Source organism: Hipposideros armiger, unplaced genomic scaffold, assembly GCF_001890085.2.
Source record: "Hipposideros armiger isolate ML-2016 unplaced genomic scaffold, ASM189008v1 scaffold_97, whole genome shotgun sequence".
Taxonomy (NCBI): domain Eukaryota; kingdom Metazoa; phylum Chordata; class Mammalia; order Chiroptera; family Hipposideridae; genus Hipposideros; species Hipposideros armiger.
The window spans coordinates 574,472-600,375 of record NW_017731447.1 but is presented as its reverse complement, the minus strand read 5'-3'; the positions used below and the strand labels follow the sequence as shown (position 1 = coordinate 600,375).

The 25,904-nt window shown below is 53.9% G+C and overlaps 1 protein-coding gene across 1 annotated transcript in view; it reads right to left on the bottom strand.

The window, feature by feature from the left end:
* The window catches only part of PLXNA4 (plexin A4), a 378,640-nt gene that overhangs the window by 31,362 nt on the left and 321,374 nt on the right, over positions 1-25,904 (bottom strand). The window contains exons 17-26 of the mRNA XM_019646084.1: positions 25,877-25,896; positions 22,445-22,538; positions 21,715-21,954; positions 20,916-21,062; positions 20,024-20,258; positions 17,433-17,575; positions 10,316-10,584; positions 7,800-7,866; positions 6,820-6,966; positions 1,974-2,133 (exon numbers count right to left, since the gene is read on the bottom strand). Coding sequence (XP_019501629.1) covers positions 1,974-2,133; positions 6,820-6,966; positions 7,800-7,866; positions 10,316-10,584; positions 17,433-17,575; positions 20,024-20,258; positions 20,916-21,062; positions 21,715-21,954; positions 22,445-22,538; positions 25,877-25,896 — 1,522 coding nt within the window. The remainder of the gene's footprint in view (positions 1-1,973; positions 2,134-6,819; positions 6,967-7,799; positions 7,867-10,315; positions 10,585-17,432; positions 17,576-20,023; positions 20,259-20,915; positions 21,063-21,714; positions 21,955-22,444; positions 22,539-25,876; positions 25,897-25,904) is intronic.

The window sequence follows — 25,904 nt, the reverse complement described above, 5'->3', positions numbered from 1 at the left end:
CTCTCTCTCTCTCTCTCTCTCTCTCTCTCTCTCTCTCTCTCTCGATATATACTACTTTATCTCTCTATTTATCTTCACATACGCATATACACATCCTATCTATACATTCTGTCTGTTTCTCTGGAGAACCCTGACTAATCCAGTTCCCCATCTTGGTTCCTTAATGCCTAGAAAAGTCCGGTGAAGGGGTGGAGGGAGAGGGGTGGGAGAGCTTCAGTCTGAGGATGTGGAATCAGGGCCAGGCCAGGGGCCACAGAGATGGTGAAAGGCAGGGGGCAGGGGGAGGGGCTGGATGTACTTGGGACAATTACTTGGGACGATGTCTTTGCTTCCTTGTGAGCTGGCCTGGGATAGGTATCCTTGCCTTGTCAGGCAGGATGGGAGGCAGCCTCTGCCAATACCCTCAGCTATGCGAGGAGGAGGCATGGGGGTGAGAATGAAGATGGGGCAGGACCGGCTGTTTTGCCTCTGTCCAACGGAGGGGAGCTCTCCAAGCCTGTGTGCTGTGTGTCCCTTCAGCATAGATTAATTCTGGATAACAATCACACCTTACATTTGTAAATTGCTTTCAGGCTTTCAAAGCACTTTCACCCAGATGATGGGAAAAACTCGCCTTGCTCCCCACTCCTTTTGAGGGTCTTGAGGAGGAGTCTAATTGTGTGGAAGATGCATCTGGGTCTCTGAGGAGGCCCCGCTTTCCTTGTTATGCAATCTGGCTTTGGTAGAAAGAAGACCAGAGCATTGGGGGCAGCGCCAAACTCAGGATTTAATAGAAAAAAACTAAAAGGATATTCCTCAGAAAAGCACCCAGGATGGGAGGGCTTTGTGAGGAGTTTAGCAGGATGTCCCTTCCCCAGGGGGATGGGCCCTGAGGCTCAAACTTCCCACCACCCCTTCTCTGGCTTCTCCCCCTTCACCCTTCACCTTCCACGGAGGCCATGTCCCCTCAGGCTGCCCTCTGGGTGCTCCTGAGCAGCACCTGTGATAGGAGAGGTGGCCCCTATGTCCTCTTTGAACCTGAATAGTTATGGTGAGCATGGTGTCCCAGGAGACCCAGGCCCTCCTCGGAAGCAGGTGGCCAATATCTGGCCTGAGCGGCCCCTCGCTTGGGGCAGTGCCGCCCTCAGGCAGGTGCTGGTTGCTGCCTTCTCTCGGGGGTACTATGGGCCAGGCACAGCATTTAAAGGTGTTACATGCATCATCTCATTTCATTCTTACAACGAGGCAGGCACTATTACCTCCATTTTACAGGCAAGGAAACTAAGGCACAGAAAGGTGAAGTAACTTGACCAAGGTCACACAGCTAGGACTTGGCAGCTCCAGGACTCGCAACCAGGTGCATTTGACACCATCCCATGATGCCAAAGTGCCTCTCTTCAGCCCTGGGACTCCCCGCTAGGATTTCCCCAGGACGATATCTGATTAAACACTCAGGCAAACCGTAACTGGGTCTCAATACAGCTGGCCCTAAGTGGCATGCCCTTGTTTAGATAGGCTATGCGATCTATTCATGGAACATTCAAATGAAATGTCATCCTGCTCCCCAGTAGGCTGTCAGAGCTCATTTTTCTCTGTTCCTTCCTCCATCCTCCATCCCTGACCCAGATCCCTTATGCCTTAGGTCGTCAGCAAAAATTACAGGACAGAACAGAGGGGCAGGGCAGAGCCTGGGGCACAGCCAAGGCGGTGGCGAGACCTTGGATCACACAGATCAGACTAAATCCTCCTCACTGCAGAGATGACACCTCCACGACCACCCCCCCCCAGCTGGTCCACCCCCCCAGCTGCCCAAAAGACCCTAGAGGCCATCAGATGGCCAGCAGACTGCATTCCCCCTGAGCCTTTTGCTCACTCAGTGGCCATAAAGACACACCCTCTGGCTGCGCATGCATGCTGCCTGCTCCCCAGCTCCACTGGCTGCTAAGAGCAGCTTCCAACTCTCAGGACAGCCCCTGGGTGGGCAGCCGACTCACCCAGGTCCATATCTGCAGCCTTGGGCCGGTGGGAGCAGGGTACATTCTTAAAGATGGCGTCTAGAATCTTCTCTTTGACCTGAGTAATGGTGTCACAGTTGAGGCTCTTCACTGGCACCTCGGGGCTGTTGACATTGTCAGGGTTGACACAGCTCAGGACCTGGGGGAAGGGGAGAGAGAAGGCACGTGGGGGAGGGCACGTGCAGGAATTGCTTTGAGATTCCCAGCGGCATTCTGGGCTCCTGTCCTGGCCAGTTCTGCCTCTGCAGGTTGGACTGGAGAGGGGGGTGGGGAGAGCCCAAACCCAGCTGCGTTCCCACCAAGCCCTCCTGCCATCCTACAAGCAGCAGGAAGGTTTCGTGGCTTCAGACTCATTCCAGGAGTAGGAGCTGCACACTTAACAAACATCATTAAAATCCTGATTTTTTTCCAAGAGGACGAAGTACAAGGAGGCAGTGTGGGGAATCTGTGCGGCAATTGACCCTACGGCATATACACATAAGCTTGTACACACGCACGCACATGCATGTACAAGGCGCCTTCTCAGGTGCTCATCCAGACCCTTGCTCACCTCTGAAAACCCCTGCCTCCACCCGTGTGTGTCAGTCTGTCTCTCTTGTCACTCGCTCGCTCTCACACACACACACACTCCCACTAATGGGAATCTGGCTCCTTTCTCAAAAGATTTCATAAACTTCGGGTTTTCTGTGAGGGTTTCGGGCTGATGAGTGGTTGCAGAGGCTATAAGAAGCACAATGTGTTCTTTAAAAATAAAAAGGCGCCCTTTAAAAATTGCAGGTTCAGGCCCCCGGAGGGACCTTCCTGGCTCTGAACCTGAAACCTTCTGTTAGGGGAAGAGGCCACCCTGGCTCAGAGCCTCAACGTCTCTTTTTGGAACGCTTCCGAACAGTTAAGACTCGGCTTAAAGCACCTTTAAAACGTGCCGAGCCGCGTCCAAAGGCTTTCCTTCTCTTGCTGTTCTCAGAGTGGGCTCTGTCTACATGGACAAGACTCTGTGGGCTTTGGACGAGCCGTGGTGGATGGGGGTGGGTGCCGTGGGGCACAGGTGCTGCCAAGCAGCCACGCCATGCTGGGCTCCTGCGCCCTCCTGCCAGCGCTGCTGCCTGAGCCTTCTGTGCCTCTCTGCTAGAGTCTTGCTGTGCCCCCCGCCCCCCAATCATTTCCCAACTGCACGTCTGGTTTGCAGGCTCAGACTACAGCCTTCCTCCCACCGCCACCCCTTCCTGCTCCATGTGGTGACAATCAGAACTATGGCCCCTGGACACCTGCCTTTCATTACCAACCAGACTGCTGTGAGCTCAGATGGGGACATGCTTATCCCATTAAGGAGAAGAAGAAGAAAAAGTCTCCTAAATCTATAAAACCAAATGCTCATTCTCAAAGTGTTCTAATCTGAAAACAATGGAGGAAGGAACTCTGGAACTCTCTCTCTCTCTCTCTCTCTCTCTCTCTCTCTCTCTCGGTCACTCCTTCCTGGACCCTCCCTGCCCCCCACTCAGTGACCAAGCACAGCTTTGTGCTGCCCTGGACAGCCCTGCTGTCCTGTGCTCTGGGCGAGCGGTGGGGTAGCTCAGGCTCCCCTAGGCAGCAATGCAGCTGGTTCTGGGCTTCCTCCCGCAAGAGACCACGAGAGACCACAAGGCAGAGGCTGTCACCTAAGCATGCTCTCCTGACAGTTCTACCTGCCCCAGGGGCTCCTGCTGGTCCTATGAGAACTCCATGGGATGCTCATGGCATCCTGAGATGAAGCAGCGGCCCCACTGAAAAACAGGATTTCCCTGCCACACTGGCCAGGCCATAGCTGCAGCCGGGAGTTCCCTTCCCACCCCTAGTCCCAGGGCCCTTGGAGAGGTTCTGAGCAAACTTCCTGGTGTTTTTCTCTGCTAGGTCAGTGTTTATCAAACTTCAATGTGAGTAGAATGACTGAGTGGTTTCTTTAAAATGCAGATTCTGACTCAGGAGGTCGAAGATGGGGCTTGACATTCTGCATTGTGGCAGGTTCCTAGGTGAGCATCTAGTGCAGGGGTTGGCAAATCGCGGCTCGCGAGCCACATGTGGCTCTTTGGATATACATTCTGTCTCAAAAGTTTGCTGACCCCTGGAAGAGCCAATCTTGTCCCTCGCAACAATTTAAAAGTTATTCGAGAGCCATAAATATATTTTTACATAATCACCATTATGTGAATAATATCCTTTAAAAATTTTATACATGAAACTATGATAGTTTTATTTTCATTTTCAATTTTACTTCAGAGCCACAGTTCGTGAGCCACAGTTTGCTGACCCCTGGCGGCTCTTCCATCTCAAAAGTTTGCCGACCCCTGCTCTAGTGCTCTGGCAGGCTCCCCGGTGATGCCCTAGGCCGAGTAACTATCACTCAACACTGAAGAGGCGCACCTGCTATGAAGTGATGCGTCCCGGAGCCTCTTAGCACCTGTCTCACTCTTTGTAACCTTGTCCTTCCTGCCAAGGTCAAGGTTACCATCAGTCGGCCCAAAGCGCCCTCCAGTCACCGCAGAATTCCACAGCAGTGTTTTTATATGGGATCCCTTCCTCTAGGAGTCTCCGGTTGGTCCTGTCTGCTGCTATCTAACACATTTTCTCCCTTTCCCCTCCTCACCAGCCACAGGGCTACTCCCCCTTCTGCACGTGGGAGTTTCTTTTCACTGGCTGCCTCCATCTCTCAGCAGCCATTTCTTCTCTGGGCAAAATGATTGCAGTTTCTCTCCCCTTTCCTCACGGTGCCTCTTTCCCACGTGTTTCCATCTTAATGGATGAGCTTTCCAGACCCACTCCCATCTCCCCACGGTCTCTTTAAGTCGCGCGCACTGTGCTAACAATAGTGTGGCCTCTGGAATAAAAGGACCCTGCAATTTGGGGACAGAGCATTATTGCCACTCATGGTGTTGGATTCGATACTGGGGAGCCGCTGATGAGAAGGGGAGTGAAGGGGAGCGTTCAGGCAGGAGACATTTCAACAGGAGTTCTAGCTCATTAAGAAGTCTATTTAGGGGTCTCTATTTTTGGAAGGATTTTTTCCCCCCTTTTGCATTTTAATCGGAGCCTCTAATTCTCTTCTCAGGAGCAGCCCGTGCCTGCGAGGAAGCAGCGGCTCCGGTCCCACGCTGGTCCTTTGACGCCTCATCCACTGAGACAAGCCCAGCAACTCTGTTAAGATGCCTGGTAGGCTTCCGGGGCCTCGGAAGATGGAGTGACATAGGTGCGTCACGGTTACCTCATTCCCAGACAGCAAGGACAGGTTTGTTCAGAGCAGCAAGGACTGTCACCCCAGGTGGCCACGGGGTCTGGGACTCAGCCTGGTTCACTGCCTCTGCCCGGCTCTGCCATGCCCCAGCCTGGCCTGCTGAGGGCCTCACCTCCCCCTTGTGCATTTAAAATCCCATCTGTTCTCTGACCTCCCTTCTTGGGTGCCACTCAAGCATCACTCCCAGTACTCATCTTTTATCTTATTTTTCTATCCCTCCTTCCCCTTTCTCTCCCCTTTCTTAGAGAAGGCCTGGCGGGAGATCACAACTCTCTCTAAAAATGTCCAAGAGTGAGCTCCCTGACCTGGAGAGATGGGGCAGCCAGTAGACAGCATGGCGGGAATGAAGTGGCAGGGCCCCTGCGAGCCAGCAGGAGTGAGCGCTTACACTGGACTCAGCCCCTCCCCTGCACCACTCCAGAGCAATGTACTACTGTCACTCCTTCTTCGTAGTTCATACCATCCCCACTTTTTCATATACAGAAACCCAAACTCTGGGCCGCTGGGTGGCTCAGTTGGTTAGAGCACGTGCTCTGAAACAACAAGGTTGCTGGTTTGATTCCCACATGAGCCAGTGAGCTGCACCCTCTGCAACTAGATTGAAGATGACTTGAGCTGAGCTGCCAGTGGGTGACTGGATGGCTCAGTTGGTTAGAGTGCGTGCTCTTACCAACAAGGTTGCCGGTTCAATCCCCGCATGGGATGGTGGGCTGAGCCCCCGGCAACTAGGTTGAAAACAACAACTGGACTTGGAGCTGAGCTGCGCCCTCCACAACTAGATTGAAACAACTGCTTGACTTGGAGCTGATGGGTCCTGGAAAAACACACTGTTCCCCAACACAATTTCTAAAAATAAACTTCCTTAAAAAAAAAAAAAAAGAAACCTAAACTCAAGAGAGATTAAGATTCATCCAAACCACCCAGCTGGTTAGGAGCACAGCCAGGGCTCCAATCTACCTGCCTGTCTCCAAGCGCCCTGTTCCTATACGCTGAGCTCTGCTGCCTCCTAGGTTGACAGTTTCCATCAGGAGAAGGAGGTCTAACCTTGACCGAGGGGATCCCCACGTTCCCTGGACAAACGCCTTCACCACTAGGCCTTCCTGGCCTCCCATCTATGGCTCGAGTCAGGAGCATATTGGAACCTAGATCCGTGGGCAGAGGTGGGCTTCAGAGTCACAAGGCACTCTTTCTGGCTTCCTCTCCTGTGTCCCCCACTTGCTATCTGCATGGAACTGTTCCCTGTCCACACTGGGCGAGCTGATGAGAAGGCAGCCACTCGGCTGCTGGCAGGGGCTTAGGACCCCCTGGTTCAGGTTTGCCGAAGTATTGCTCAGATGTGTCTGAGCTATGGGTCCCCAAATCCCGATGCTCTGGTGTGGTGGTAAAGAGGAAGACTGGGGTGACAGGCACAGGTGGAACACCTGGATGACCCCTTGCCGAGGGCACATCTGGAGAGGTGGCTTTTCAGCATTTCCACCGTCCCCTCTGTTGGTCCGCGGCTGTGCAGGACCCAAGCCCGCCGACCAGAGCCAGGGCGAAAAGCTGTGAAGGCTGGCTTACCAGGGTTTTGTAGTCGATCTGCTGGCGGATGAGTTTGTCCTCGCTCAGGGAGTAGCGGGCCTCACCCGTGATGGCATCGATGGGCCCCTTCTCCATCTGCTGCTTGATGGCACAGAACAACGAGAAGAGGGGCTCCCCGGCACACTCCTGGACGTGGAGAAAAACCATGCTGGGTGGGCGCTGGGCCGCAGGTGCGCACAACCCAGCCTCCCAGGCTTCTCTGAAGGGCTCCTGTCCGCTCCTGTTTCGGTTCTCTCCCGCTGCTCTCACCTGCTTCACTCTTGGGTTTTCAACTCCCTCCTTCAGAGAGGTGCCTCTCCTGGCTCTTGGGCCCGCAGTGCCTTCTCCCATCCTGACCTGGGCCCCTCATTGTCCCACAGTTCTCTTCTCTTCCCTGCCTCTCATCCCCCTCTCTGTTCCTTCTCCCCACCTCACCCCGCCCTGCTTTCTCTGCAGCCCCATCCTGAGATTAAGGTCAGGCCTCGGTGGTGTAAACTCCGCAGCAAATGAGTTAATAACTGGACACCGGGCAGCTCCCAGGCACATTGTCGGTTTATCTGCCAACACAGGCAGCTTCTGTACTAGAGACTCTTGTTGGCCTCAGTAAGCCTGGGGCTGGGAGAGGCAGGAGGGAGAGGAAGAAGGAAAGCAGGGAAGTAAGGGAAGAATTGTTTTTAGCTTAAGAGCTCACGCAGGGTCCGCTTGGAGGCTCACGTCCCCGCACTGGGGAGAAAGCAGCCTGCATGCATCTGTCTCTCAAGTTAGGGCTGAGTGTGAGGCTCTGTCTTCTGAGATGGTCAGGGGCCTGTTCCCTTAACGCAGTTCTCGGTGGGGTTCTGAGAGCCTGGCCCTGGGGAGTGTGGACTTGGGGGCCATGGAGGGAAATGGGGCAGGCCGGGGAGGACGCAGGCTGGGGTGGGGGTGAGGTGTGTGGGGAGGAACTGAGGCAAGGCCAGCGATAACCGCACGGCCAATCCTACCTTGAGGAACTTATAGAGCAGGAAGGTGAACCAGTTGGTCAACATCTTCTCGGCCACCGACTCAGTCCTGTCACCCGTCACCGAGGGAACCAGCAAAGCAAGACAAAGACAGAAACAGCTGGTCAGACCCCAGTGGGAAGGCAGGGGAAGCAGTCTGCCTGGATCTTGCTGCTTAAGACTTTCAGGCCAAATCTTAACGAATACTTGAGTCTATGGACTCCTAGACACTGCGTAGTGATAAGACAAGCTTTGCCTACAAAGCTGGGAGATGACATTCTGGGCGTCAGGCTCCTGGGTGGGTGTTGGTGGGAATGGGTTACAGTAGCTCTGTCCAATAGCACTTTCTGTGATGTTGAAAATGCTTTTGCTCTGTGCTGTCTGATAGGGTAGCCACCAGCCGCATGTGCCTACTGAGCACTTGAAGTGCGGCTAGTGTATCTGAGGAGCTGAAATTTCATTTGCTTTACCATTAAATAATTTAGATTTAAAAAGTCACACGTGGCTCATAGCTATCACATTGGGCAGTACAGCCTTAGAGAAATTCATGGTTCTTTTGGGTGAGCAAAGAAAAACAAAAAAAACCTAAGGAGATACTAATTTGGCAGAGGATAGGAAGGAAGGTAGCAGGAGAAGTGAACCATGGTAGCCCGGATGGATTAGACTGACCCCATCACCTAAGCTGAAAACTCCCGGAGCTGTCAGCAACATGGAGATTTACTCCTAGTTCATCCCAAGAGATGCCCAAATTGTCCTAGTTCAAAGGCTTCCACATCCTTTGGAACTTCCCCTGCGAACCATTCTAGTGTTTCAAATGACAGGAAGTTCCTTCTTAAGTCTAACTTACATCTTTCATGCTGCTACCGAAGTCCATTTATTCTTTCACTCTGGAAGTGAAGACACTGCAGCAGCGCTACTGGCCAAGGGCCACTTTGGTTGCATCCATGTAGCGAAAACAAACTATATGGAAACTTGTACTAAGTGTGTGGCCAGCTCCAGAGAGAAACCAGCCCATGTAGGCATGTTTAGATAGAGTTGAAAGTTGCGGTTGCCTGAGGATACTAATAACTACATTCCCAAGGCAGCTGGGCAGCTGCCAGCACAAAGTGAAGCTGAGAGGAGAAAAGAAGGAAAACTATGGATAGGAGTGGGGCAGCCAAGGGCAAAAGAAAAAAAAAAAACCCCACAAAAAACGCGATGGAGGAGGGCAGAAGGGAGAGAGCAAATGGAAAACAAGAAGAGAAGACACCGAGATACAGAGCAAGACCATGCCGGGAAATTGTCGGTGGGAACTCTGGCGCGGCGGTGGCAACCTTAGAATTATGCCGGTGGGTGGCTGCGTGGTGGAAGTAAAACAAAAATCAAAACGCTCTACCTTGCTGCTTCCTAAGCTGTATGATTGCTCTCATATGAAGCAACCTTTTGCAGCTGTGCAGGCAAATGCCCCCGGCGCCAGGAGAGAGCCTGGCGTCCACACTCTGAACGGCCAATCTAGGCACTGGACCAAGCAGGAGGTCCTGTGTCAGACCCAGAGACCAAGGACGGGAGGCAGGCGATAAATGGTGGTCCAGGAAGAGGGCCTGACCTGGGAGCTTTCCATGTTCATCTACGGGAAGGCTAGAAACACTGGAAGAACAGCTGAGAGGAGAAATGGCCTTCAAGACATGGAAAGTGCCAGTGGCAGTGTGGACAGAGTCAGAGTCTCTTTTTCCTATGAGGCCAAAGCCACGGGATCTGGTTATGTCTTCATAGGTGACCACTTGGGTTTCAACAGTGTCCAGGATGAGACACCCAACTGTGTGGAGCCGCGACCCTGGACCACGTGGAGGCTGGAGCCTGTGCCGGAAGCTCTTGCTTGTGGTGCTTAGGACAAGTTGCCACCAAAGAGCTTCGAATCAAACACAGGCTGGGCCGGTGCTTCTCAGACTTTAATACTCATTCAGGTCACTTACACTTCTAGTTAAAATGTGCATTCTGACCCGGTGGGTGTGGGAGGGGGGACCTGAGGGGCCGCATTTCCAACAAGCTCCCAGGTGACGCTTCCACGGCTGGTCCCGGACTGCAGTGAGCGCTGCAAGAGGTTCGAGTTTCCCATCTTGAGATGGTGAGTTCCCAGAGGGGCCCTGAGGCAGCTCTCCTAATTCACGGTCTGATTTAGATAAAGCCAGGGTATGGAAAAGTGACCTCTGAAGACTCCACAAGAGAAGAATCCCAGTAGAAAGGGTGCAAATCAGGGGAGTATACGGGTAGAGAGAGAATAATGAAGAGCAGATACAGAGGCAGAAGGAAAACAGCAGTGAGCAGATGGCCCATGGTCAGTTCACAGGTACCAACGTGATAGGTTCTTCCCGGGATGCGTGGGCAGCACCCGGGCTCTGGGCTGTTGGGTGCCTAACCTCGGGGAACCTGGGTGCTCCTTCTGGGAGCTCTGCCCGCCTCCCTGGGAGGCCGAGTGGGCAGGATAGGGGATGTCTGACCTGCGCCCACCCCCCTCCGCCACCCCTCTGCCCGCCTCTCACCTCCTGAGCAGCAACTTGGGGTGGTTCTTGCTCTCCAGGTTCTTGTCGATGAGGTCGGCCAGCAGCTGCTTCAGCACGTCGGTGGCGTATTCCAGCTTGCTCTGCAGCACCGTCATGATGAGCGACGCCACGTTGCCGCGGTCACGCATGGAGAAGCTGCGCTGGGACTCGAGCGTGCGGATGAAAGAGAGCAGGAACACCTTGTTGTTGATGAGCTGGGCAAAGAGCTTCAGGCCTTTCTCCACGCGCTCCTGCCGGTAGCCCGGAACCTGCAGAGGAGACCCGGGGGGTGGGGGTTCTGACTGCCACCTGTGAAAGCGAGGCCGGCCGGGCCCCAGTGACGCCCCCACGGGGTGGGCTGTGTGCACCGCTGACCATCCCGCTGCACCAGTCGCCTACTGCAGCCACAGCCCAATGGGCTAACGCCATCAAGTCCTTATCTAGTGCCAGGTGTCTACTTAGCCTCCTCACAGCCCATGAGTGGGTCCCTGTCTCTAGTTTTAGAGATGAATCAAGTGAGGCATCACTGCTAGTAATGGTGACGCTGGGATCTGACGACACTTCTGCCAGCTCCACGTCCTAAGCTCTTCCCTGGGGGTAACGCAGAGTTGATGAGAGGCTCCCATGCCACGCTGATCACCATCCCAGCTGTGGTGGGAACCCCATGAGGCCAGGCTGCTGTAGGGATCACCAGGCCTGAGCTTCTGGCTAATGCTGACCTGTCTCCAGTCCTGTGGGTCCTCTTGACAGACCAGTGGCCTCACAGCCCGGACTGTGGGCTCCACATGGGCTCTGACACCCCTGCCCTGTGAACTTGGAAAAGTCCCTTTACTGCTCTGGGGACCCAAGTTCATTCACCTAAATAAATGGGAAGATGGAGCCCAACAGTCTCTCATGCACTCCCTAACTCCAGCATCGGATGCTTTCTCAGACACTTTCTGAGACCTGGGAGACTTCCTCCATCAGGGGGAAGAAACTTTTATCTTCCTGCCTGCATCTCCTGGTCACTGGGAGATCCGTCCATGCAAGGGTGCACGGGGCACCACCCGCTCGGCAAACACAAGCCAGTGACTCAGCCAGGCAGGGAGGACGCATCGCTAAGATGCACACGGATGGGCACAGTGACACTGTAAGGGCCCCAAACTGGACACACAGCCAGGTGTCCAGCAGCAGCGGTACAGCTTGAGGACCTGCGGTCACCCAGTGGAATCCCACACAGCAGTGGGAATGAAGGACCCACTGCCACTCATCATAACAGGGATGCACCTTGCAGACACTGAATGAAGAAAGTCAGACATGAAAGAGGGCGGACTGTACAGTTCCCTATCTCAATAAAGATTAAAAAAAAACCAAAATTAATCAATGGTGGTAGAAAACTGATTTTTCAGGGAGTGGTTGCGATGGGAGGGGGCATGCAGGGACTTTTGGGGGGCTCATAATATCTGCTTCTTGATCTGTGTGTGGCTGGATGGTTGTGTTCACTTGGGGAACATGTGTTGCACTGTGTGCATTGTTTCTCCATTAAAACAAATTTACTTAAAAACTAAAGCACAGCCTCTGCCCTCTGAGGACACAGAGCAGGGCATCTCTTGTGGGTGGGGTGCTGGAGGGGGGGCAGGGACATCCAAGGAGATGCCATCGAGGCCACATCTTGAGGGCTGTGTCTCCCCCACGGGTTAGATGCGTCAGGTTTTAGGGAGGAAGCGTCACGTATGTCATAGTAAAGAACATGGTTTCAGAGTCAGTCGAGCTTGGGTTAACCCTGTCACAGTCACCTATTAGTTGTGGGACCCTCCGTAGACGCAGTTTCTTCATCAACCAAGTGAAGGGGTCATAGCTAATATGTGTATAGATTTCAGTCAATGCTGAGCACGCTTCTGCATGCGTTAGAAATACTGACCCATTTAGCCCACGACAGACACCCAATGAGGTAAGTACCATTATTGCCCCAGGGCCCCATGAGGATAAGGAGCTTCCCTGAGACCCCAAGACAGACAAGTGTCAGAGCCAAGCTGTGAACCGGCCGGGCTATCGGTGCCACATCCGGCCATCTCCTGGGGCTCCTGGGAGCACAGAAGGAGCCGACGTGGGGTGCCTGTGAAGCACAGCCTGACACACTGTCGAGCGACTCAACGGCAGCAATTTCATTCTGCTTTACACAAGAGGTTTTAAATGGGGGAAGATGGAGACAGACAGAGAAAGCCATGTGTGCCCAAGGTCCAAAACGGTGGCAGCTGCGAAGCTGGACCATTCACGCCATTCAATTAGGGAGACCCTGTGTTCTAGGCTCGGGCAAGGTGCTGGCTGGAGGCAGAAACCAGTCAGACCCAGGCCTTGCCCGCGGATGGTCAGGCCTTGCCCGCAGATGGTCAGTCAGCCGGCAGGAGCCCTGTGGACCCACCCCTGAACTCTGTCAGAAGTGCTCTCATTGAACCCCAGTTGCCTGGGGTCAGCACCTCCCACAGGTCAGGAAGCTAGGAGGATACACAAGTGTTTCCTAGTCAAGTGCANATGTCATAGTAAAGAACATGGTTTCAGAGTCAGTCGAGCTTGGGTTAACCCTGTCACAGTCACCTATTAGTTGTGGGACCCTCCGTAGACGCAGTTTCTTCATCAACCAAGTGAAGGGGTCATAGCTAATATGTGTATAGATTTCAGTCAATGCTGAGCACGCTTCTGCATGCGTTAGAAATACTGACCCATTTAGCCCACGACAGACACCCAATGAGGTAAGTACCATTATTGCCCCAGGGCCCCATGAGGATAAGGAGCTTCCCTGAGACCCCAAGACAGACAAGTGTCAGAGCCAAGCTGTGAACCGGCCGGGCTATCGGTGCCACATCCGGCCATCTCCTGGGGCTCCTGGGAGCACAGAAGGAGCCGACGTGGGGTGCCTGTGAAGCACAGCCTGACACACTGTCGAGCGACTCAACGGCAGCAATTTCATTCTGCTTTACACAAGAGGTTTTAAATGGGGGAAGATGGAGACAGACAGAGAAAGCCATGTGTGCCCAAGGTCCAAAACGGTGGCAGCTGCGAAGCTGGACCATTCACGCCATTCAATTAGGGAGACCCTGTGTTCTAGGCTCGGGCAAGGTGCTGGCTGGAGGCAGAAACCAGTCAGACCCAGGCCTTGCCCGCGGATGGTCAGGCCTTGCCCGCAGATGGTCAGTCAGCCGGCAGGAGCCCTGTGGACCCACCCCTGAACTCTGTCAGAAGTGCTCTCATTGAACCCCAGTTGCCTGGGGTCAGCACCTCCCACAGGTCAGGAAGCTAGGAGGATACAAAGGTGTTTCCTAGTCAAGTGCATTTCAATTTCCTGCTCTGCGTGTGGTGCTTGGAAAGCCCTAGCAGAAGGCAGTTCTCAGGAGAGACGAGAACCTGCCAGAACCAGGAGGGCCACTGGCCAGGGGCCCCCTGCAGCTCATCTTGGGAAACCCCACCGTCCCCAAAGTGGGGCCCAGGCTCTGACTGCCTCCTGTCTGGCTTCCCCGTCTCCCTCCATCCCCTCCTTCCCTACTTCACTGCGGCTGAGGAGGGAAGGACAAGGGAGACATTGGGCCTCTCTATCTGCCCAGCTGTCCGTCTCCCGCCAGCTGTCACCACCCCCGCACACACATGTGTACATGTGTTACTTCCTCTGTCCTTCAAACCCCTTAGAACAGCATCTCCACAACTCATCCTGATAACAGGTAATGTCATTTCTTGGGCGTCCACCATGTACAGTGAGCAGTGTTGGTGCATCACATCATTGTTCCAACTAATCCTTCTCATGACCTTGCAAGGGTTAGCCGCTTCTCCTAATGGCCTCTCAGAGGAGCTACTGCAGTTGTCCCAAGGCCAGCCAGCTGGTGAAGGGCGGTGCTGGATTTCTAAACCCAAGCTGGTTCGGCTCTCGAGCCCCCTTTCGTCTTCTCCATCCTTGGCCACGTCTAGTCCCACCCTGGGCCTGGGAGGCGACTGGAAGCCAGGTCTGAGTCCTCCCTGCAGTCTCTCGTGCAGGGCTCCCAGCAGCTCAGGTTGGCCATGGAGGGCAGGGGAGCCGTGTAAAAATTTGGCACTGTGGCACCTGGAGACGAGGAAGGGGACCCAGACGGGCCAGATGGCACAGTTGGCGTGAGGACGTGCTCTGAACTTCCCTCCATGGCTGCACTCACATCTGGGCAGCAAGACCCCAGGGCCCTGGGAATGAAGGGTTTGCAGAGCCACCTGGGGAGAAAGGGTGCAGCAGCCTGGGGTTTGGACTTAGAGAGATGAACTGACTCATATGTGGAGGAAAGCTCCGTCACCTCTGGGCTCTATTCCTTCGTCTATAAAATGAGAATATGAGTGCCTGTGTCATAATGTTTTATGGACATTAAATAAGACAGTGTATGTAAAGTGCTTGGTGCACGCAGCGAGCACTTAAACAGTGGTTTTATTACCTGACTCTCCTGCTCCACTGGCTGCTTTTCACTGATCCCTTTTGCCTGAGGGCTTCCCGGATACCTCACGCATTGGCACAGTGTCTTGGGGTGCTGAAGGGAGGGCTTGCTCCCCGTTTTATGAAGGGGGAGATGGAAGGGTAGCATCTCGGTAAAGAGGATCCAGAACAATTCCTCTTTGTAACGTGCCACCCCGCCCCCCGACACAAAAGCTACCCTGAAACAAGACTTTCTTTATTCACCAGATGGTTCGATAATTCAGTTGAAGTCTGTGAGTATAAAACTGTATAGTAAATTTTAATTGTAACCCAATAGGGTAGAGTTTAGGAGGCAATGATGGGTTGAAAATGGGGTGTGTGGTGGCTGTGTGCTTTCTGTTTTTAAAGGATTGGTGTGTGACCAGTGCCTGAGTAGCCCCTTCCCCAAATGCCTAGACTTCACCCAAATGGCCCCACAGGTGCCTGGTGGCCTCCTGTCCAGGACGGCCTGAGGCCAAAGGACCCCGCCTTCTTCACACGGCTCCACCCCTCATGCCCACCCAGTGGGCAGGCATCCAAGCGGCTGAAGAGGTTGGCAAACACTGCTTTAGATTAGCCAGTGTCTTCCCTGGGAATGCTTCTGCGCTCACAAAACCAACAAGGAGATACTATTCTGGCAGCAAAGAGGGGTTGGAAAGAAACGAGAAAACAATGATCTACACAAGATCTTGGATCTCGCGTAGGAGGCTAGGTCTCCCATCCCCCAGGCTCACGTGGGACAGTAAAAGTGGATTTCTGTCTGCAAGCAATTCATTCGTGAGTTTCATGGAAATGAAACAGTCGTATGTTCTGGGTATATCCCCAAAGATTGAAAGCAGGGTCTCAAAGAGTTACTTGTGCGCGTTATTTACAACAGCCCAAAGGGGAACCACCCAAGTGCCCATCGACACGCGATAAACAAAATGTGGTACATACATACAATGGACCAGCCTTATACAGGGAAGGAGTTCTGTCCCATGTGACAACATGGGTGAATTTTGAAAACATTTTGCTAAGTGAAATAGACCAGTCACAACAGGACAACTACTGTACGATTCCACTTCTATGCGGTACTCTCGTCAAATTCATAGAGACAGAAGGTAGATGGTGGTTGCCAGGAGATGGGGAGGAGGAAATGGGGAGTGATTGTTTCATGAGGACAGAGTTTCAGTTGGAGAAGATGAAAAAGTTCTGGAGTTGGGTGGGGGTGATGGCTGTACAGCAATGTGAATGTACTTCATGCCACGGAGCTGCACCCTTAGAAATGGTTGAGATTTTATATGATGTCTATTTTATCACAATTCAAAAGCAAAGCTGGGTGACTTGCTTGATTCAGAGCCCACGCCTGACAATTAGCCATTTCGTGGGCTTCCACTCAGGAGAAATGGTGAAGCTGCCTGGTCACCTCTTTGTGAGCCGAGACTTGGATCAGAAAGGGCCCCCTTGTGATGAAGGCCAGGGAAATAGACAGCATGCCGGTTGGAGGGGAAATTTTAAGGTGCCAGACGAGGCCGGAGGCCATGGAAGAACATGATGTGATTTATAATGGGGGCCATAAGTACAGAAGTTCCTACACAGGTACATCGCCTCTACCTCCCTTTGCAGGACCCATTGATGACATTCCCTCTCCTCTGGTCAGTACCTGCAAAACTGCACAAGTCTTGAGCGATGGGTCTGGTTTTCTTTACAGACAAGATAAATCTTGGGACTAGTTCTATTTTCTCTTGCTACTTGGGCCACAGCCTTCCATCCATCCTAAGAAGTAGCCAGAGCATCAGGCGTGACGCTGACGTGGCGCCTTAGAAGTCAAGTGCACAGGCTCGCTGCTGGGAGGGGGCCTCTGAAGCCCAGCCGCCTGGACTCAAACCCTGGCCTGCTCCCTCCCAGCTGTGTGGCCCAGAGCTCTCTGTGCCATTAGTTTTGGCTCCTGTACAAAGAGTATAGCTACTTCCGAGGGCTCTCGGAAGGCTACGTGAACGTTCGGGTACATTGAACTCGTCAGAGGCTACGTGAATATTCTTTAGGATGGTTATGTTGCCCTCATTTACAGTTTTCACTTTTTTCTAGTTTTTATCTTTACAAGTCATTCTAAATCCCTTTCAGAACAAAGCGTAATAGGAATATATGCATCAGCCAGACCCTACGCTAGACAGGAAGAAGGAGAAAATGGTTGACAGATAAGGTCTGGGCTGGCACAAAAGACCGCTAGGTTCTTATCACTCTCGTTTCCATACCCCTTCCCAGCGCATCACTTACCTTTTCCACATGGGTTTACTGAGCACCAACTAGGTGCTGAGATCCTTATGTCGTGGTGTCTTAAACAAGGGTCCATGACCTCCCAACATTTGTTTGTCAGAGTTCTTATGTCTGTGTGAACATACAGTTTTTCTGGGGAGAGGATCTTCAGTTTCCATTCAATTCTCAAGGGACCCATGACCCCCTACTACCCGAAGCCCTACCCCCTTCTCTGCTCCGAGGTTTCCTGGTGTGGCCTCATCTTTTCCAGAATGACTGGCTGGTGCTGGAAAGCAGGGGGACCTTAGGCAGGTTGTGTCCCCTCCCTGACCTCAGCTTTCTCACCTCTGAATAAGGGGGCTGGGCTTGAAGGTCACGGGCGCCTGTCTCTGTGCGAACACCTTGATGGGGAAGGGCGGGGCCGGAGGCCCGGCTTCTCACCTCGAGGTCCCGGAGGACAGGGTGGTCCTCAATCCCTGGAAACAGCACCCGCATGGTATAGGTTCTGTAGTCCAGGAAGGGAATCCCGGCTCCGTCCAGGTCACTGGTCAGCTCGTGGATGTCCGTCTGCAGCTCGGCAAAGGCTGGCACAGGAGAAACCTATGAGACTGCTGGATGGGGCAGGCCCACCAGGGACCTGGACTCGGAGCCCTCAGAGCCCTCACCCAGACCCCTAGGGGACATAAGCAATGGCTGCGGATGTGCAGGCATAAGAAGGGGGCATGTTTTAAGTGACTGGGGTGAATGACACAGGCATGGGAAAAAAAGGGCAGCACAAGGAAGGTGGTTTGGGGCCAAATCCTTTCCAAAACATGGCTGGCAACAGGCCAAGAAGAAGTCTGGGCTGCTGCTCGGGCCAGGAGCGCCTCCCCATCTGAAGGTGAAGGGCTGTGGTTTGCAAGATGTGCACCGGGGTAGGAGGGACATGGAGGAGCAAGGGATGGGCAGGGAGAGGTTCCAGGGAGGAAGGTCTATTTCTGTGTTTTATAGTGAGTTTCCTTATATGAGTGAAGAACAATTTCTTCCGAAGTTCCAGTCCTGGGCCACGTAACTCACTGGAGCCATCAAACCACCAAATGGGGCCAGAAGGAGGCTCCGCCACACTCATATGTTCCCTCTGTATAAATTCGCAGGGTGGACCTCTGTTCGTCCTTCCCCGAGGTGACGCTACTCAATGGTGAATTATGAGCTGTGTGTGGGCACCGCTGTCTGTGGAGGCAGCTCAGGCCTCCAGGTGGTCACGGAGTGGTAAGCTTCCCCCAGCCCAGGGAAAGTCCAGTGCACAGGCCGAGGTTGTGGCACCAAAGCTGGGATCACACCCTGTCATGGACACGGCCCTTCTCCCAGGCCACACTCTGCCGCGGGAGGCAGTCAAAGGTGACGCACCCAGCTGTACCCCCCTCCGCCTTTTTCCTCGGCACATGCACACACATACATCCACACATGCACGCACGCATGAACACAAGCACCCATGCATGCGTGCACACATGTGCACACATAATCAGAATGGATTAGCACATGTTGGCAAAGAAGACCAGCCAATGGACCCTGACTAAACAATACATCTTTCTATTTATATAAAAACACAGGGATGGCGACAAACTACTCTATGGACTCAGAAGAGACCCACAAGGCCTGTGTGGCTCTAGAAAAACCCTTAAAAAGCAAGCCCTGTGTCCAGTGGGCTCTGGTGGTCCCAGGAACACAACACGGCCACACCAGGCCCTGTCAACAGGGTCCCACTGCCATGCTGACTTCAGGCCAATGATTCTCATGTTCCTGAGCTTGAGGATGTCAATGCTGCTTGTTTGACAGAACAACGGGAAGCCACCTGGACCACAGAGAGGTTGCTGCAACCTCTCCTGTGCTGCTCTCTTCCTGCACCCCAACCCTGGGCACTGCTGGACAATACTTCCGTGGCTAATGCAACGTGAGCTTTGCTTTGCGTGTCTCTGCCCACGTGGGATGACTCTCCCCAGAGCGGAAGCCAAGGCCCTCCCCTGGGGCCTCCGCTGACAATCAGCTGGCCTCCCTGTCTGACTGCTAATTCTTCCTCCTCTGGAACTTCTGAGAGGAGCCTGGCTTCACCCTCCCTCTTAGTGTCCCTCGCAGTTGGGGTGCTCAGCTGGTGGGGAGGAGAGGGAGGGAGCTGGCTTTTTATCAGTCTGCAGCTTTCCTTCAAGTCACCCAGCGCCTCCAACATTCAAAGCCTCGTGCTTGCCACACATGAAAGAGATTCTAATCACTACACCTAATTAGAGGAAAGACTACATTGCGGAGAAAGAAAAAAAAAAGCAGCGTAAATATAATAAAAGGCGGTAATTAATGGTCCCAGAAGGCGGATGCTGCACTGACAGCTACAGGATGTAGCGAGGGGATGGAATGGGCCCACCTCCCCGTTGCAGAGGCTTTCCTGGTGGGAATGTGAGAGCCGCAGGTACACGCTGGATTTACTCCGTGTGTGCAAATCTACAGCAAGGAACCAGCTCAACCCTCCCGAGTGACTCACGAAATGATATCCTGGGGGTGACAATACTTTATGGTGGCGTTGGTAATTTTTTAAAAATACAAGCTGTGAAACACTCTTTCTCCTGAATCTCAGATCAGCCCTACAGCCTAACCTCCTTCTAAAGGAAGAGAGCTGAAGGTTGCTTGATGGTGCCATGTCAAGACACCCCAAGGTCTCCCTGAGAGGGGAGCACAAAACCCATTTGGCCAGGAATTGGGGCTGGGAGCTGCTCTAGTGGGATATGAAAGGAGCCCAGTCTGTCTTGGGGGAAAGAAGGCAGGGGACACCTCGAGGAAGAGGGACAGAGGCCTTAGCCTTGTCTGCCCTTGTCCAGAAGGGGCCTGCCAGGATACGGGTTTGGTCTGGGCACAGGCTCATTGACCAGAGTTAGAGGTTTTGCAGGTGGGCACCCAGCTCCCGGCACCACCCACTGCTGCCCAGCCCGCTGCTTATGTGTGAGACACACACGCCCATGCACACCCAGCCTCCCGCGTGGGGCCATGGCCACCTGGCCTCTCAGTACCTTCCTTGCACTCCAGGGCCACGCGGGACTCCAGGTTGTCCATTTGCATCTGCAGCCGCTTCAGCGTCAGGTCGCTTTCGCGGGACTTGCGTTTGTAGGCGATGAGCACGGCCACGATGAAGACGATGAGCAGGCCGCCTGCCACGGCGATGCTGACGATGGCAGGCAAGCTGAGTGGGCTGTCCGGGGCGATGTACACCATCCCCGGGGAGAACTCCATGCCACCGACACGGGCCTGGGGACACAGCGGGCGAGAGGGAGCTGGGTTGGGGACAGAGCATCCTGGGGAACAGCCCCTAGATTGGTGACCAGGGTCTGTTGAGGCAAATGGCTTTAGGGAGGAGCACCATCCTTGGTTGTAAACGCAGATGAGAGGGCCGGGGAGGGGGTCTGGATGGCTCAGCATGGCCCGCCCCCCCCCCCTGCCCCAGGAACATCCACACGTTCTCTCACTCAGGGGCTAACACAGCCATTCTCATAAGGAAACCACACACAGCTGGGATCTGAAAAGTCTGACACCAATGACTAACTCCCCGAAGAGTCACCCTTCAGGAGGCACAGAATGTGACATTATGGGAATGTGACAGGTCAGCAGTGTGGTCCTTTCCTGGAAGGTCCTTGTGCATATAATTTAGCATATAATTTAGGGGCGATGTAGCACATCATTCAGTGCTGTTTTGCGTTGCTCTCATCGTGGCATCAGCCGGTACAGAAGGAATTACAGTACAGAAAATAGAAGTTGGAAGTAAGACAGGAAGAAGGGACTAAGAGTGTGGGGTAGCTGGAAGGAAAGTGGGGAGCCGGCCAGCATCCCCTCCAGGAAGGGTGTGGACCACTCACACCCAGCACCCCTATGCCCGCGGCATCCAGGGTGAGATCCTGCCAGCCTCACCATCACTTTGTGCCTCCCGATGAGGTTGGGGGACTCGCAGAGCAGCTGCACATCCGACACGGTCACGGTGCACGGCTTCTCCCCGACCAGCACGGTGTAATTCAGCTTCACGTTGCCCCCAGCCACAGGTGGGATCAGGTTCTTGCCCTGGATGGACAGAAAAGCCCCAGTTTCCACCCCAGAGTCAGGGTAACAGCTACTGGTTGGCTGCTATGTCCTCCCACCCAGAGGTCCCATCCTGCTGGGTGAGCTGGTGGAGACGCCACCATAATAAGTCCAAAAAAGTCACAGTACATATACCATCATTCCCCCTTCCTCAGTGGGAAACCAGTAATCAAGGCACCCTTCTGAGCTTATCCCAAAGGCAGCCTCAGAGTCCTCAACACAGAGCCATAGTCAGCCACCCCCAGTTAACTGAAATCGTCATAGCAGTTACACTGAAAACTTGCTATCCAGGCTCTAAAAAAGAACCCCGTCCTGTGGTTTGCAAAGAGCTGCATAGGAGGAAGCGGTATGAGCCTTGGACCTCTCAGGTCCTGGACTCAGGGACATCAATGCCTGGGGACCAGATGGCCAGGGAAGGTCTGGCTGCCCTGATCAGGTCTCCAGGACCCGCCTGTAAAGACAGTGTCCCTCTCAGTACAGATCCGGGCTATAACACAACCTCTGCTAGGGACCCTAGTCACGAAATTTCGCAGGAGCCCATGGCTTCTGGCCTCTTTCTGTGCCTGGAAAAGCCCCCTCCTTCTACGCAGAGGCCTTCTTTCTTCCCACCTCCTGCCCACCTGCCTCCGTTTACCTTTAGGATGATGGGCGTGCCGGGCTTGAGCTCCAGGATTCCCGAGGGACCGAAAGCCTCAAACACGGGGTTGGGATAGTAGGTGAAGTTGGTCTTGTTGAGGATGAGCAGGGACTGGACATTGTCTAGGATGAAGCCGAACTCCTCGGGCCTCTCCGTCAGGTCGGACTGGTGGTCGGGCCCCAGCGCGAGGGCTGGAGCCTGGCAGGTCATTTCAGTAGCGTTCAGAACCTCACAGAGCTGTGGACAGGTAGACAGGGAGGCTATGCAGCCGATCTGTGCACACACACGGCCTCACCGCACCCACCGGGTCACCGCCGAGCTGTCACACAGTTATGCATGGGTCACAGCTCCGTGGCAGCCAGGACCATACAGCCTGGGCACTCAAGGAATAAGCTCTATAGCTGGCACCTGGCTCCACTTTGCCCATGGTGGGTGTGGCAGTGACTGGGGCATCTCAAAGCTAAAGAGCAGAGCTGGGGGGTCGGAAGGATGGAGGAATAAGGGTAGAAAAACCCAGAAGCGATTGCCCCTCCATGCCTGTCCCCCAAGATATGCAAATGCCGTCATGTCTGCTCCCTATGCCCCCATCCCAGTGCTCAGGTGTCGCATGTGATAGGTCATCAGCGTCCAGCGTGGGCCATCCTGAGTACATGGGGAGCCCCACACCCTTTAGGGAAGTGACATGCTGAGCGGGCAGCCCCCATGACCCCTGACAGCCTGGACTCACATTGATGTGCTCCTTTCCTCCGTGCTTGGCGCGGATCTGGGGGTTCTGTATGAGGTCCAGGTGAGTCCCCCACACGGCGATGGGCGTGTTTCCACTGACCGGGAAGAAAGAAGGAGGCGTGTAAACACAGGGACAGGAATAGCAATGGCACCCGGTGACCGTGAGGATGATAATCAATCAGGCTGAGCATGACATTAAAGACAGCGCTAGCCGGCAGGCGTGACAACGTTCGCGGGGACGATGATGACAAGCTGGCTGAATAATAATAAGGATGAGCTCTCAGCAGTCAAGGCGAAGACAGGGATGCCCAGATGGCCCCGGCCATCCCATGCTGAGCCGATTTGGGGTGTGGACACCCCGTGGAGGCTGGGTCTGTAGCATGCCCTGACCCAGCCAGCTGCTTCTCCACAGCCCCCTGGTGTGTCTTCCTCCAGCCCTCACCAGTCTCGGGAATTCTATTTTTTTTAAGAAATTTTATTGGAGAATAGTGTGTTTTTCCAGGACCCATCAGCTCCAAGTCAAATAGTTGTCTTCAATCTAGTTGTGGGGGGCGCAGCTCAGTGGCCCATGTGGGAACTGAACTGGCAACCTTGGTGTTATGAGCCTGCGCTCTAACCAGGTAAGCGGCTGCCTTCAGGGAATTCTCACAGTGGCCTTGGCCTAATGGGCCAGACTATTCTCTGCCAGACCCTTGAAGGTCTGAACACAGCCTCACCCCCACCCCCCCGGGGCAACCATACTACAAATTTCCACCTTAGAGGCTTCAGTCAGCTGAGACCTGAGAAAGGCAGAGGCCCAGACACTCAGGAACCTCTTCTAGGAGCGCAAATAGAAATGCTGGGACTCAGGTCTCCTGTACTCTGGGGTGTCAGCGAGAGGACTGCTGACAGGGAAGGGTCAGGAGATTCTCCTTCATGTAGCTTTTCAAAGAAAACCCGGGTGTGATTGTCTTACTTTAGGGTGGCGGAAAAGCTGACTTGGGGTGACAGCTATCATCCTTGGGGACCACTCAAAGGAGAGTAAGGAATCACCTTATGCACAGCCAAGGGAGTATCTTCTAGAAGAATCCTGCTATCTACAACAGTTAAGTAGCTATAAGCTTGGTGGGTAAAGAATCCTAGACACCCACGTTCATTTCTACCCCTCTCTCCATCTGCCCATCTTTACACTCCGTTACTTCCCTCCCTTTCTCACCTCCACCTGCCCCCTTCTCAGGCACACACACACACTCACATTCACACACACACTCACATTCACACACACACACACACTCTCACACACGTACCCATGCACATACACATGCATATATATGCACGCAGGAAGGTTCCTATGAAACCAAGAGGCTCTTCTGCCCATGGCTGTGTTTGAGAATGAGCTTCTGAAATCCAGCCATCTCCCGACCTTCTCAACCATCAGCTCAACACGCATTTATCAGATGCCCCCCAGCACTCTTCCTTAGCAGCCCAGGCTGCTGTGAGTGACGTAGACCCAGGCATTCTGCACAGGGTTTGTTAACTGCAGCTGAATGCTGGAGTCGCTGGCAGACTCAGAGCGTGCCTCCAACCGCCCTCTTGATGTGAGCACTACTGGGGGTGGGCTGCTGCGTGCCAGGAAGGACGGCACTTCTATTTCTGTGATGGCGGAGTGAGGAAGAACAGAATTAAACCAGGCTGTGAATTCCCCCGAGAGTTACAGAGTTTGTCTTCAGCACAGGGGGCTACGCCAACTTCCTGGACTCACCAGGCCCTGGGGGCAAATCCTGGAATAGCTTTTTACGGGCGATTTCCCCTCTCAGTGCCTCATATTCTTCATCTGCTTTAAGATCATGGCTAAAGCTTATAAGGTTTGGGTCTTTGAGAGTAATTGCTGAGGACAAACAAATCTCATTTCAGGGAAGGCTGCCTTTCCTTGGGTGTAAGGCCTCGGGGGGTGGCAAACTCTATAAAGGGCCGGAGAATAAATAGTTCAGGCTTCTCAGGTGACGTGGTCTGCCACAGTTACTCAGCTCTGCTGATGTAGTGAGAAAGCAGCTATAGACAAAACATATGTGAATGAGCGTGGCTGTGTTCCAATAAAACTTTATTTACAAGAGCAGGCAGACAGCCAGATTTGGCACCCAGGCTGGAGTTGGACTCCTGGTTTAAAAGATGGTTCCCTGGACTGAGCTCGTCCCTGACCCCTGGCTCAGCTTGTGGAGACCCTATCTCCATGCTCTCCCCTCCCCTCGACCCCAGACCCAAGCTGAAGCAGATAGTGGCAAAGATGGGGACCCAGGGACAGGGAGGAAAAAGGGAGCGGAGCCAGGCACGACACTGTTCATTTGCATCCCCCTTAATTCTCTCAGGCGCCCTGAGAGGGGGTTCACTGACGGAAAACCCTGGACCCACGGAGGTTAAGCAGCCTTTAAAGTCACGTGGCTAGAAGCAATGCAGCTGGGCTGAGCCCGCTCCTTCTGACTCCTTTTCCTATTCTGCATTCAGCCTCTGATGCAGCGGTTCCCCCATTATCACCTGTGGCCTTGCTCTCAGGATGCCCTCTGCAGCCCCTTCTCATTACCATGCACCCTCCAGGGCCTAGAAAAGCAGACTCACGCTGCCTGCCCACAGTTCCTTCCTTGAGGTGCGACGCCCCCACTCCAGGCCCCACCAAGCCGGGGTTGAGAGGGTCCCTCGGGACTCCAGAGCTTCCAAAGCCCCAGATGAATCACTCAAGAGGTGGAGGCCCTGGAAGATTGTGCAGATGACCCCGAGACAGCTCATGAATGGCTGAGCCAGAGCAGACCTGCAGGGTCTTTCTGTAACAGCATCATACTTGGTTCCCTCCATCTAGGAAACGTGGTCTGTGTCCTCTTGTTGGACACGGGGGAAAGGGCAGGGAAGGACCCAGTCCCTGCCCTTGAGCAGTCTCCAGTAGAGGGAAGGACAAAGGCAACCAGAGGTCAGAGGTGCTAAGACAAAGGATGGCAGGAGGACACAGAGCACAGAGGATGCACATCGGAACTGGATGCTGGTGGTCAGGACACGCTTTCCTTCCAGAGCAGGCCAAGGAGAAGTTGGATGTGATCTCACTTCCTCCTACGCTCCTCAGCAGGACTCGAATTATTGCCCGTATTCATGAGGTTTCGGGGAGTAGGACTGACACCTCCCCTGGCCAGTCACTGTGAGATGGCAACATGGCGCCCAAGTGCACCATCAATCCTCAAATTAGAGGCCGTAGGCTCTTTCTGCTCAGAGCTTGGCCTCCAGGGCCGGGTCCTGCTCAGAGGGGGCTCTCAGTGGAAGGAGGGAGCCACGGCAAGAAAGTCTTCTGATTTGGGGGGGGTGTGCTCTCAACCAACTCCAGTTCCTGAGTCCCCAAAGCAGGACTTGGCCCCCAGAATTCGCCTGGGCTTTTGAGAACTGAGGAAGGAAAGTGAGGCTGGGCAGCTCCTACCTGACAATGCTCCAGTCTGGCTCAATCC